The sequence below is a fragment of the Rhinolophus hipposideros genome (genome assembly GCF_964194185.1).
Source record: "Rhinolophus hipposideros genome assembly, chromosome: 1".
Classification (NCBI taxonomy): Eukaryota; Metazoa; Chordata; class Mammalia; order Chiroptera; family Rhinolophidae; genus Rhinolophus; species Rhinolophus hipposideros.
In genome coordinates, this window is record NC_138047.1 from 66662564 (window position 1) to 66677496 (window position 14933).

A 14933-nucleotide genomic window follows, 5' to 3' on the forward strand; every position below is an offset into this window, starting at 1 on the left:
AACAGAGTCTAAGAGAAATTATACTCACAGATCAGATATATTGTGAAACAATGTAATTGATAAATGTGATTATTATATGTTGAGTTCAAAGGTAACTCTTTAAAAAACAATGATAAATCCAAGACACTGCTTTTAAAATTATTCTGATGGAATTTGTACTTCATGTCAACACATGACTGAACAGAAATTAGTATATTCTTTAACATATTGCCATTAACATTATAAAGGATACAACTACAATAGTATTTATAACAAAAGTAAGGCAGTAATGATTTGCAGATATATTTACCTTTTACTCCTCTCACCAGATCAATGTTGACTTTCCATTCTAAATTTATATTTATCTTGATCCAATTTATTTTTGAACTGGAACGTACATTGAGAATGTTGGATTCCATTTACTGCCTATGCTAATTTGTATTTTCAGGTGACTGTATTGCTGATAATATATACAAGCACACAGACATATACATGATTATGAATATTGAGTGTAGTTACTTTTAAATTCAATCTCCTAATATGTATTTAAAAATTTATTTTCCTCCAATTTTTGTATTATTTTATATTGACACATCGATAGTACTTTTTAAAATTTACATTTGTGTCTGTGACCATGAGCTAGCTGTTCTATGCAATGTAGTAAAAAAGGTTTAAAAATTAAGTGATATTTACAACATGAAATAGGATCAAGAAATGCTATTATCTTCATACACCCTTTGCACTAATATATTTCGTATAAAGCAGTATATATGTTCTATTGTTCCAAAAACGAGAAGAAACTATTCGAAAATAAACAAATGAATTTGAATTGACCTATATGAATCTAAATTCCCTTTCAAATATAAGCCCTATGCATTAAGTATTTATAACTTAAATACTAAAACTCTTATTTTTACTAATTATTTTTCAAACTTTCAAGGTAAGTGTTGGGGTCTTCCTTCAATTCAAGAGGCAATTTATTTTTCTAAAATATTGTTTAAAAAAAACAAAGATATAATTTTCAAATGTATTTGAAGCCTTTTATTTTCTATTTACATAAAGGACTTTGTGATGTTTTTGATTATTAACTGCCCAATAAATCTTAATTGGTTTTGAAAGTTACAAGGAAAAAAAAAAAAGACTTTATTATTAAAAAGGAAGATCTTCTCCACCCTCTGCTGATAGGTAAATGCAACTGCAGTTTATTAATTATAAAGTTGGTCCTTTAGTTTTTTAGTGAAAAAAATAAAAGGTAAGGCAAATCCAGTCATTTTAATATTTAGTACACAAATAAATATCTAAAAGAAGCATGCATTTGGATCAAGAAAATATAAAAATGATCTGTCTGGTTAGTTTACTAGCCTTGAAAAGAATGGTATAATGGCACCAATTTATTATTAATGAGAACAAATCATAGTGCTACATGCTTCCAAACCATACTATAACTCAAATTCATTAGCCAAAAGTATACAGTAATCTTTGGTGGATTAATATTTATCTTATGGAAATACCAAAATATTTAAAAGATTGTGTAAAACCTGAAACAAATCACTTGCGTCTGACCTATTACTGACAATATATAGATACATTATCATGTGGTAAAGAAATAGTGAGTGTTTCTTTAAGAAGAAGTAAATAGCTTTTCATAGTGAAAACTCACTCATTGAAATTTGATATTATTTAGTTTTCAAATGTTAACAATGAAAAATAGTGTTAACATATGCCTAATTGTGCATATGATAATCAGTTTGCAAGATGATAGCTCTGAAACCCTGCAAGGTTGTTTTATGCCTTTGGATAATGCCTTTGCCATCATGGAAGGGTGTGTTTCTGTGTGTATATGTGTGTGTTTCTGTATTTCTTACTTCTTTAATGTATTTTAATTTTACTCTAATTTTAAATAGAAAACATTAACAATTTAAATAACCCCTTTAACTAGAATTCATACCTTCCTCAACCATGTCAAGTAAGAAATTCCCCTCTTATTTTATTCAGCATAGATGCATCATATGATGTTGTACTCTATTAAGGGTAATGATTGTGTTCAATAAGAGATCACTGAATAAAACCCTTTCTGAGAGGTTTCTTTTTCTTTTTTCTTTCTTTCTTTCTTTCTTTCTTTCTTTCTTTCTTTCTTTCTTTCTTTCTTTCTTTCTTTCTTTCTTTCTTTCATTCTTTTTTTCTTTCTTTCTTTCTTTCTTTCTTTCTTTCTTTCTTTCTTTCTTTCTTTCTTTCTTTCTTTCTTTCTTTCTTTCTTTCTTTCTTTCTTTCTTTCTTTCTCTCTCTCTCTCTCTCTCTCTCTCTCTCTCTCTCTCTCCCCTTCCTTCCTCCCCTCCCCTCCCCTCCCCTCCCTTCCCCTCCCCTCCCCTCCGTTTTCCTCTCTTCCCCTCTCTTTCCTTCTTTTCTTTCTTTCTTTTCTTTTCTTTTCTTTTTTTTTTTTTTAATCCTGGTGCTAAAGAACAAAGAATGAGGTTTCTTTGGTTGAGTTCAAACTGAGTTTCAAGCTATTTCTAATAGGGTCAATATACATCTGTATAGTAGTATTGCCTACAAGTCAGTATAATTTTTTGTTTTTGTTTAAAGGTATAATTAGAAGACTTTCTTCTTATATAACATTTTCCTTCTCATAAAATGTTTTTCCAAAGAAAATAATGTTTATAATAGTAAAGGCCCCTGGGCAGTGGGCATGTTTAGTTCAGCTTATATTTTTAGGACCATGCTTACAATGGCTATGACTTCTGAACCAAGAAACATTAGAGGAGAATTGAGAAAATATGTTTATTTTATCTGACTTGGAAATTTATAAAATTATGAAAATATATACAAGGCTTGCTAGGGAATTACAAGGAATTGTTCTCATTATAATAAAATAGAATTAACATATTGGAGTGTTATTTATATTTGTTTTTCATTCATAGTTGAAATTGATGTGATGATGTATGTTTTGTTAAATTTGTTCAGCATTATATTTTCATAATGTTTTCAAATGTTATTAGTTCTTAGATCATTTAATAATTTTACAGTTTGAAAAGGTTTCATTTAACCTGTGAATCTTTAAAAGTTGTAATTCAATATAATTAACCTCAAAATTATAGCATTTATTTATGGTAGTGAGACAGAAAATATTTATTTATGCTTGAAATACTGATGTGTTCAAATTAAAACTTCATTTTCTTAAATCTATTTACTCTGTAGGTATGAATTGTGTTCTATATTAGGTACTGGGGTCTCATAGCAAAGCAGAGATGAACTTTGCCACTAAGAAACTTAAAGTAAAATAGTAAAGTCAGATAAATAAACAGATGTTTACTATAAAGTAATACTTAGAGATATGTAAAGGAAGAGTGTTACATCCAAAATGGAATATAAATAGGAAGACTGTCACATCAGAGTTCTAGGAAGGGAATTCCAAGCAGGTGGACCCATATCAGCTCATGCCTAGAAGGTGAAAGTGAATAGAAAATGGAAAGTAGTTAAAAGTGCAATTAGAGAATGAAATGTAAGAAGGGGAATAATTAATCTGGAGATGTAGATAGCACCCAGACAGTAAAGAGTCTTTTAACAAATATGGATAATTCCAACCTATATTTATTTGTCTGTTGTTTAGCTGGAAAGCTCTCAGTAGGAAATAAAGAACTTCATTTAAAAAGCTATTAGTAGACAAATTGAAATAGCAAGGATTTTTATCTGTAATACATTTTATATCCACTCCATGTCATCCATTCAATGTACAGATATTGTTTAGTATCTATGATGTTTTTACTTAAAGAAATTAGGAAAAATATATTAGTATCCTAAATGAATTATGTACCCAATGGAAGTCATTTCATTAGGTATTTAGGAAGTAGAGTAATTATTGTATTATTTTCTGAATTTTTCTTTATTAGTTAAATTCTTTGAATACTTCCTAAAAAAATGTGGAACTGAGTCACTTTTTTGTTTGATATGTTGATACAAATGCAGGAAATATTTTTAGAAAAGCCAAGGCATTTTTTCCCTATACATAAATTTTGAAGCCATTTCAATAATAATGATAAATATTTTGACATTAATGCACTGAAGGCTGTAGATTCCCCACCAGCTGCAAATCATTATGGGTGATAATGCTCTAATTAGAGCAAAATCTTCACTGGACATTTAATGGAAATAAATCTTGCAACACAGCTGAGAGTGATGTTAATTAAATCATTTTAAGAGTGAAATCATGAAAAAAAATTGTATTATATTTGTATCCACTTTGGAAAATTTAAGCTGGGAGAAAAATGAGATATTTTTAATTTGTGGAACATTTCAAGAGCTAAAATGTCTTTGTTTAGATTGTAGGCTTTCTTCCCTCAAAGCCTTACAAGAATACTTAAATATTTTGGGAGTGATTCACACATAATTTGATTTTAATTCAAATTCAGGGAGTGAAATTAAAAATCATCCAATAAAACCATATAATGCAAATCTGTTCGATTCTGTATCATTTGGAACAAAATATTAAATATTTATGAATGCATATGTGAGAGAGGAAATCATTTCCATTTTTGTCACATACTTCTTCAAGGACGTGAAAGTATTTTACTTGATCCATTTCATAATTGTAAGGATGATAAAAATGGAGCGCTTGTCATTTTATGTAGTATTTTTTATTGTTTAGTTAGGTAGTTTGGTTTGCAAAAAACAAAAACAGAGCTTGATTCCAGTTGACAAAGGGAGTGTGTACATTATAGTTAAGGAATTAAGGAATTAAATGAAAGTTAGAGGCAAAGCAAAACCAAACAGGAACCAAATCATAACACATGAAAACCAGTGAAAAGTAGCCATCACCAGGGTAGCAAGATTGACAGTACAACTAAGAATCCCTAAAGTGGAAGCATATCTGGGCCCTCAGCAGCATAAATTTCTTGACTCTTCACTCTAATGAAAGCAGTACATGTCATGGTGATTATGAGCTGACCCTGTGGTTAGATAAGGCTTAGCCTCTTATTCCTTCTTTACCATTTATTAGCTGAGTGACATTAGACATGTTACCTTTCTGCTGTAAAACGTTCAAAGTAATATTATCTACTTCAGAAACATTAAAAGAGATAATCTGTGCAAAAGTACTTGGTGCATAAGAGTTGAAGAACTGCAGGAGCCATCTTCTCTTCCTTCTTTTTCTTCATCATCCAGTCCCCTATATTAATGTGGTTCAACAATTTTCTGTCCTTCTGCTTCTCTAACTATGTATTCTTATTTGTCTTAACATTACCAGCTGAATTAGCTTTCAATCAATTCTTCAACTCACAGTTATGGGTTCCTTATAACTTTATCTCATTTATAACTCTAGACTTTATCCTTTGTGGTTAGTTTCCTCTGCCGATAGCCTTATTATCTTTAAACGTCCTAAATCAAACTCCAAGGAGAAGAATATATCCTGGTTGTTTTGTCTTTTAAGTGAAGATTCTAGTGTCTGTTCACACCTTAATCTAGTCTGTAATGCTGTTAAACTCAGGCCAGTAACTTGTTGAGTCCTGTGGTCTGTCTGGTGCTGGCTAATAGAGGCAGTGTGGGACATTTTACCCAGACAGCAATGCTCATGGCTGTCACATGCCTATTAAATCTAAATAAATACACATAAAAAGTTAAGATTGAACCACTTACCAAATTATAGAACCAGTGTGAATAATAACGCTGGGTCTTAAATAATGATCTTGTGTCTCCCACCCAACATTCTTTTGAATAGACTTTAAATAGTCTTGGTAATCTTGAAATCTTTGCACCATTATAAAATTGCTGTGCAAATTATTGGATAATTTTGTAAAAAATCATTACATATCAGAATTTTATTATTTATTGTTTTAGTATAAATCACATTGTATTCCATGTCTTGAAGAACGGTGTTTTGTTTTAAAATATCTTATTTATAATTGAATTATATTGACTTGGTCTTTCTGTTTTAACTTCTCCAGGCTGCTAAGTTGGCTATCACAGTGCAAGCCTTGGAGTCCCAATGGGGGACTCCGGATCAAGACGATCTACCCTGGTCTCCCGGTTGCCAATATTCAGAAGAAGTATTAGCAGAAGACATGATTCTCTTCCTTCTTCACCCTCCTCCAGTAATACAGTCGGTGTCCACAGTTCCTCTCCTTCCAGCACTAACTCAAGCTCAGGTAGTACAGGTAAACGCAGGAGCATATTCCGTACTCCGTCCATCAGCTTTCACCATAAGAAGGGGACTGAACCTAAGCAAGAACCTACCAATCAGAACCTTAGTATTTCAAATGGTGCTCAATCTGGTCACAGCAGTATGCAAAAATTGAGTATGGAAGAACATATTAAAACCAGGGGAAGACATTCTGTTGGTTTTAGTAGTTCACGAAATAAGAAGATAACAAGATCTTTGACAGAGGATTTTGAAAGGGAAAAGGAGCACTCAACTAATAAGAATGTTTTTATAAATTGCCTAAGTTCTGGCAAAAGTGAGGGGGATGATTCTGGATTCACAGAAGAACAAACTCGCCGTTCTGTTAAGCAGTCAACAAAGAAGCTGCTTACTAAATCTTTTTCATCTCACTATAAGTTTTCTAAGCCAGTTCCACAAAGCCAGTCTATTTCATTGGTACAACAGTCTGAATTCTCATTGGAAATTACACAGTACCAAGAGAGAGAACCTGTAATAGTCACAGCTTCTCCATCTTGTTCTGTGGGTGTAACAGAACGGGCGGGAAGCTCCTTACAGTCTCCATTACTGTCTGCCGATCTTACCACAGCTCAGACACCTTCCGAATTCTTCGCCTTAACGGAAGATTCTGTGTCCGAAGCAGATGCATTTTCTAAAAGTGGAAGCATGGCATCCCACTGTGACAATTTTGGCCACAATGACTCTACCTCTCAGATCTCTCCCAATCCTGCTGCTGTTAAAAAGACAACAATAGACCTTATGGGAACTGTTTCCTGTGCAATTATGTCTCCTGGAAAATACAGGTTAGAAGGTCAATGTAGCACTGAATCTCATTCCTTACCAGAAACCTCTGCTGCTAGTCAGAAGGAAGTGTTATTGCAAATCACAGAACTACCTGTTATGAATGGGAATGACTCAGAGAGTCACCTACCAGAAGATACTCAAGGAGAAGAACATATGGTATTACAAAATGGTGAAAAAATGCTGGCAACAAGCTCCCCAAGGAAGCTTGGGTTTTACGAGCAACATAAAGCAATAGCTGAACGTGCTAAAGGGATCCATCCTATTTCAGATTCAAGGATAATACCTTCTTCTGGTGATCGTCATATTTTTAACAAAACGTCATATGGATATGACACAAATCCTGCCAAAGGTATGCTGATTTTCTTGGTATAATAAATATAAATTATAATTATAATTATTCACTTTTCTTACTCCATCTCATTAATGGAAACCACATTTTGCTTATTTTTCACTCTCTAATATTTTTTCCTATTTATAGTTTGTTTTAAATCTTTTCACTCGATCTTAAACTTCACTTCTATTATGCTGAAAACATAATTCAGCAATATTACTCATTTTTCTTAGTTCTGTTATCCAGATTCTGACCCTAAGAAGAAAGTGGAAGAAAACTAATTTTATTTGCAATGTGGCTTTATCTAAAATAAGGACTGTCTATTTTTAGATTATGATAAACTATTGGCATTTCTTAATTAATGAAATGGATGCATTCATTTTGAATATATGAAAACTTGGTTTCACCTTTGTCTCTGCCATTAACGAGATGTGTAACCATAGGTAGCTTCTCTGTGCTTTAAACAAAAGGAATGGACAGTTGAATTACTTTAGTCTGTTAAGTAGTAGAAAACTTTGTTATTTAATAGAAAACTTTATTATTTAATATACATTTCAGTTCAAGAAAATTATTGAATATATACCCCTACTGGGATGTATTTGACATTATGTTTTATTTTTTTTTTCTCTACTACAATTACTACTTCCACTGCTGCTGTTGCTACTACTATACTGATACTACTACTACTACTATTACTACTACTACTTCCACTACTACTAGTTCTCCCAACATTGAATGCTTATTATGTCTCGTTAACTGTTCTGTGCTCTTTGGATATATTAATTCATTTAATCCTTAACTGATTGAAATCACTAATATTGTTGTAGTTCTTTATGCAGACAAGACAATTGGAGCACAGATCAGTTGGTTAAGTAATGTGTCCAAAGGCACAATGTTATCACATAATTATTTGGGATACAAATCCTATGAAGTAGGCATTCGTATTTCCCCCAGTTAACAAATGTGAAAACTGAGACCAAGGGATCATACAGCCGGTAAGCAGCAAGCCAAATTACAACTGTCTCAATTCAAAGCTCAGGCTCTTAATGACTAGGCTGTAATATACATCATGATCCTGACTCTTTCCAAAACATTAAGAATCATACTAAAATATAAAATAAGATTCATAAGTCAAATTCCATATTACAATATCAAGAATCATAAGGTTATATGATTTATATAGCTAATCTCTCCATGATTATAGTAATTTTAAAGTTTTAAATGTATGAATTAATTGTCCAGCTGTATAATTTTATAGCTTAATATTTTTCAAATTTGATACAAGATTGTTTTCATGTTTCTACCTGCTTTTTTCATTTTCTTGATCTTGGTAGCCTTGTGTCTACTTTTGACTTTAATTATACCTACTTAATTATTTAATAATAATATAAGAAGAAGATGATGTCAATGTTGATGAACTTTTTGCATCCTTAATATGTGCCCCAAAAGTGAGCTACACAGTTTGCTTGCATTATTGCATTTAGTCTTAATCAAAATTTTGTGTGGCAATTATTAATAACTAAGATTTAGGACTAAGTTAAAAAACTTAATGAAATCCCATTCTTAGAAAATGGTGGCCCTCAGATTGGAATCTAGGAAGTTTAAAAAAAAAAAACCACACAAAAGAAGGTATAAATATAATTATCCTGATTATCTCTAATTCTTATTTAGAGATGATGATTTTCCTCAATGTCAAATTAAATACTGTATACATTTATCTCTATGAAAACTAGAGTGACTAACAGTATCTTGCTGATTATTAATCTTTGACTGATATCCTGATTGCAAGCTGTTCAACATATTAAAGTAATTTCACTGAATTCCACAATATGTTGCCCATTCTTGGACATTAGTTATATGTTCACATTATCTACAACTAGTAAAATATACATAGGTAAATAAGCTGGTAATGTCAACAAGGAAACAGTGATAACATTCTAGTCTTCATTTTGTGGAGATGGTCATCTGCTATTCATAAGGATTTTATAATTTGGAAGTTTAATATTTTAAAATAGTTAAATGTATTTTATGTAAGAAAGAGTTGTTATACACACTAAATTCCATAATACTAAATTTATTTTGTGTTTATTATGAAACATATTTAAGCTAATATTTAATACACATTTGAATGTATTAGGTGTTCAATCATATCAAAATTAATAATGTAATGTCCGGCATTTTAACTTATATTTATTGGTTTAAAAATTTATTAAAAATAAAAAGTGCTATATGTTGGCCTAATAGGTTTTGGACAAAAGTCTTTAAACCGGTAGATGAGCCATTCATTTATTCATTCACTCACTGAATCATACATTCAACAAACATTTCTTTGGACGCTGATTTAGGCACTAGGGACATAGCAACGAATAAAATAGGCATAAATTCCTACCTTCATGAAGCTTACTTTTTACTGGGGATACTCAGACAACTAACATATAAATAAATAAATGGCATATGCTAATAACTGCTGAGGATAAGTTTAAAGCAGAATGAAGGAGTAGGAAGTAGGGGTGGTGTTGTTTTATATTTATTTCTAGCTTTATTGACGTATAGTTCACAAATAAAATTGTGTAATATGTAAAGGGTAAAATGTGATGATTTCATATATGTGTACATTGTGACATTTTGAAAGGATTCTCTACCATTGAATTACTTCACGTGCCCATCACCTCACATGTTCACCTTTTGTTTTTTCAGTGAGAACATTGAAGTTCTAGTATCTTAGCAAATTTCAATTATATGGTACAATATTATCAACTGTAGTCACCTTGTTATACATTAGATATCAGACTTTATTCATCTTATAACTGAAAGTTTGTCCCCTTTTACCAACCTCTCCTTATTTTTTATTATTCTACGGACAACCACTTTTCTATCTTTGTTTCTATGAGTTTGACTTTTTTATTTTTAAGATTCCACATGTCTTTGAACTTGTCATCCTCTACATGGCTTATTTCACTTAGCATAATGCCCTCCAGGTTCATCCATGTTACCACAGATGATAGAATTTCCTTTTTTATTAATGGCTGAGTAATTATCCATTGTGTATATATACCACCATATATAACAACTTAGGTTGTTTCCATATCTTGTCTATTGTGCAGAATGTTGCTATAAACTTGGTAGTATACATATCTCTTTGAAATAATGATTTCATTTCCTTTGCATATATAGAAATGGGATTTCTGTACCATATGGTAGTTCTATTTTTAATTTCTTGAAGAAACTCCACGTTTCCACAAAAACTTTACCAGTTTACCACCAACACTGTGTAATGGTTCCCTTTGTTCCTCATCCTCTACAATATTTGTTATCTTTTGACTTTTTGATAATAGTCATCTTAACAGGTGCATGAGGTGGTGTCTCATTGTAGTTTTGATTTGCATTTCCCTAATAGCTAGTGATGTTGAGCATCTTTTCATATATCTGTTGGCCATTTGTATGTCTTAGGAAAAGTGTCTGTGCAGGTCCTTTGCCCAGTTTTTAATTGGATTGTTTTGTTGTTGTTGTTGTTGTTGAGTTGTATGAGTTCTTTACATATTTTGGATATTAGCCCCTTATCTGAGGTGTTATTTGCAAATATCTTCTCCCATTCAGTTGGTTGCCTCTTTGTTTTGTTGATAATTTCTTTTGCTGTGCAGAAGCTTTTTAGTTTTTGGTTGTATATCCCTTGCCTTTGAGGTCAAATTAATAAAATCCTCTGTAAGACCAAGGTTCATACGTTTAGTACCTATTTTTCTTCTATGCAATTTATTGTTTCAGGACTTATATTTAGGTCTTTGATCCATTTTGAGTTAAGTTTGCTTTGTGGTGACAGATAACAGTCTATTTTCATTCTTTTGCATGTGACTTTCCAATTTCCCCAGCACCATTTATCAAAGAGGCTTTCTTTTCTCTATTGTATGTTTTTGGCTCTTTTGTCAAAAATTGTCTCTCCATATATATGTGGGTTTAATGTCTTGGTTCTCAATTCTGTCCCATTGGTCTGTGTGTCTGTTTTTCTGCCAAATAGCATGCTGTTTTGATTATCATCACTTTGTAGTATAATTTGAAGTCAGAGAATGTGATACCTCCAGCTTTGTTCTTTAGGAATGGTGAGCAATATGTTACTCAAGGTAGCATATTGGCTAAGACTTGAAGGTGATTAGAGAGTAAGATATACAGATATTTGGGAGAAGTATACCAGTACAAGACTATGGTGTAAAGGTCCTGGGGCTGGAACACACCTTCAATTTTCTAGGGATGGCAAAAGGTCTAGTGTGGCATAAGCAGAGTGAAGGGATAGGGGAGACAGCAGAAGATGAAGTTAGAGACCTGAACAGATAAATGATGGAGAGGTTCCCAGTGTGAGTTGAAGAGAAGGGTTATATCATGAGGAACCTGACTCACCATAGGGAAGACATCAGCTTTAAAATGATTAGAGGAGTGATTGTGATTAATATCACTTAATGTTTTAAGTGTATCATTCTGGTTACCATGTGGAAAGTAGATTGTGTTTTGGTAGGGAGAGGTGGGTAGGAGTAACCAGAGGCAGGAGACTATTAGGAAGTATGACAGCAACCCAAGCGAGCATTGACAGAGTTTGGTCCAGAATATTAATGAGGAAGGTAGCAAGAAGTGATGAGATTCTGTACACAACTTGGAGGTAAGAAAGACACATAAGCACAAAATTTGCTTATGTGATTTATATGAGGTATGGAGAAGCCACAGATGACTCCAGAGGTTTTGGGCTTCAAAGTGACTACATGATTAAGCAAACTTTATTAATTTAAAAAGTTTTCTGTGATAGAGAAATTTTGAATGACACTAGGAGTTTCCAATTTGCTTTCAAAGGAACATTTATAAAAACTATATTTAACCATTTATATTAATTTTATTTATTCATTTTTTAATAGTTCTTGCCAGTAGCCTCAGTCCATATCGTGAAGGAAGATTTATAGAGAGGCGACTACGATCCTCATCAGAAGGAACTGCAGGGAGTAGCAGAATGATCCTGAAACCAAAAGATGGAAATGGAGAAGAAGTTAATAGTCTAAGAAAGCAAAGAGCAGGTTCATCGTCTTCAAAAATGAACAGCCTGGTAAGTGAATACATGTACCTGCACATGATACAGTAATTCCACATACATCTAGCATGTTCATGCCTCTTGCAGAGTGAAAACACACTGAAAAATGACTCCTTATATTTGAAGGGAAAATTGATCTCCATAGTTGACTTCGCAAGTCAGAGATGTTAAATTTGCACTTAAGATTCTCATGGGTTGTGACAGATAGGAGATGGCCACGGTAACTACTCTTAATTCCTTTCTTCCTTGGTTGATGGAAAGTTTGACGTTCTCCATTCTAGAATAAAACCCTGGGATACACAAGATAAGAAAAATGATGGTTATGAGGATACCCTCTAACACCATCATTTCACACTAGTTCTTTATTCTATAGCCATTCTAAAATATTTTTTTTTTATAAACCATGCTGATGCCAGTCCCACCATTAGATGGTTTTACATTTGACCCTCCACACCAGGTGAGAGACCTTTGGAGTCAATGCAAAGTAAAGTGCCTATCCAAAGCATTAATGCATTCTAGATTAACTGAGACTCCCAATTCCTGGTCCAAACTACAGGAGCCTGCAGCTAAGTGTGGAGGTGGGTATGTAGGGGGTAGGGTCTGTGGTATCTTAGAGGCATGTGGATGAAGCTTCCTCCTAATGTGATATGGAGCCTGGGGTGAAAATTGATGATGAGTGGACCACAGCCCAGGGGTTCCAAGAGGCTTAGGTCTCACAAATGTTGGGGTGGGCTTGCCTTTTGGAGTTATTTCAAAATAAAGTTATTACTTTATTCATTTTCTCACAAATGTGTTTTTTTTTCAGCAGTGTCTTTGATTCCTAATATTTAACAGTGTTTCCTTTAAATGATCTATCTACCTACTTACATACCTACATGTGCAAAATGCTAAATAATTGATGGCATTTCTATGTATTTTACATATTTATGTCTTCAAATGAAAATGTTAGCTCATTTCATTCTGACAGTTGTGTTGTGAAGAAGCCTTAAGTTACTGAGACACTACTGAGTGATACCAAAACCATTGTACTGAAGTTAGAAGTTCTATCCATTAGGTCAGGCTTGACCAGATTTTAATCTTGGGCAAATCAGTAACTACAAAACAAGTGATAATGGGTTCCTTATTTGTATGGAGGTAGAAAATAATTGTATTTGTATTTGCATATATATATGCATATATATGTATACATATATAATAGTTCATCATTCTTTTTGTTCTTTAAAAATGTTATATTGTTGCAATAGACTTTTTTTAATTTAAGAACATATTAAGAAAGTTTTCAAATTGATGCAACATTAAAAGTTGTGGCTAATAAATTATTGTGAAACATTACTCTTCACAAAATTTCCATTATTCTTTCTCAGAGAGGTATTTATATTAATAATTATGCATTATTTATAGTACTTGCCAAACACTGGGCCTTTTACATATTATTTATAGCTTTTTTTTTCATACTATATATAAATAATTTTCCTTGTAATAGCACAAAATCATTCTACCTCTCAGATCCACTTTCAAGATTTAAAAATTAAAATGTTAAAACAAAAAATGCGATTTTGTTTTTTCTATTTGAGGCTTTTTATAATAAATTAACAATTGTTCCTGCAGTGATGTAGGTCTTCCACTAGGTGGCAAGATGACACCATTGCCATGTTAGGGGAAAGGCTATCAAGATTGGATCAGAAACTTGGTTAAAATACATGTTAACTGGATTTATAGTTAAAATTTGTTGAAATAATACTGAAACAGTTGAATTGTTACACTAAATCTATAAAAAAATACTTTATGACTTTACTGTTTTTCTATGAATTTTGCAACCAATATCTCGTCCTTCAATTAATTTACAGGGTAATAGTTAATTTAAAATGCACAAAAATATAATCTTCAACTCATAGCAATCTGAAGATGAAATGCCATGGTTCTTTACATTATGTTAGCTGTGAAACAAGTGACATGTATTTAGTGACATGTATTTAGGAAATGTGTGTAAAATGACATAGTTTCTATATTCCTCTTTCAAAATAATTCCAGTGGATATATGCATTTAAGAGTACAACCATGGTTCAGTTATTCTCTTCTTTTAGAGCAATAATAATAGTAATGTGTACATTTCCTGTCAAGATGAAGGAGGAGGTAAGTGCTGTACTCGCCTCTTATTATGACCACATCAAAATTACAATTAAACTACAAAACAGCCATCATTGAGAATTGCCTGAAGTCTAGCTGAACAAAAGTCCTACCTCTAAGGAAATATGGAAGAAGACACCTGAGACTGTTAGGAGGGGCAGAGAAATGGAACCAACTGGTCCCAAACCCATGTGTGACAGTTGAACATTGGGAGGGATATCTCAGCTGCGGAGGATACCACTGGAGGAGTGAGGGGTTCTAGCCCCACAACACGCTCCCCAGTCTAGGGTTCCAGGGCTGGGACTTCTGACTGTGAAAACCAGCGGTGATTATGGCTGAGTGAGATAGAGGGTGACTTGAGTCAGAGGCAATCCTCTTAAAGGGCCTGTGCACAGACTTACCCACTGACAGACTCACTTGCTCTGAGGCCCAACACTGGGGAAGCAGTTCAGAAGACAACAGGGACATATATGGAGGAA

At 32.8% G+C, this 14933-nt stretch overlaps 1 protein-coding gene across 5 annotated transcripts in view; it reads left to right on the forward strand.

The window, feature by feature from the left end:
• Nucleotides 1-14933, forward strand: part of CCSER1 (coiled-coil serine rich protein 1) — a 1122213-nt gene that overhangs the window by 120855 nt on the left and 986425 nt on the right. For all 5 annotated transcript variants that reach the window (XM_081047475.1, XM_081047472.1, XM_081047474.1 and 2 more), the window contains 2 exons: nucleotides 5916-7280; nucleotides 12158-12342. In XM_081047475.1, the coding sequence (XP_080903601.1) occupies nucleotides 5957-7280; nucleotides 12158-12342 (1509 nt within the window). In that variant the 5' untranslated portion in view covers nucleotides 5916-5956. The remainder of the gene's footprint in view (nucleotides 1-5915; nucleotides 7281-12157; nucleotides 12343-14933) is intronic.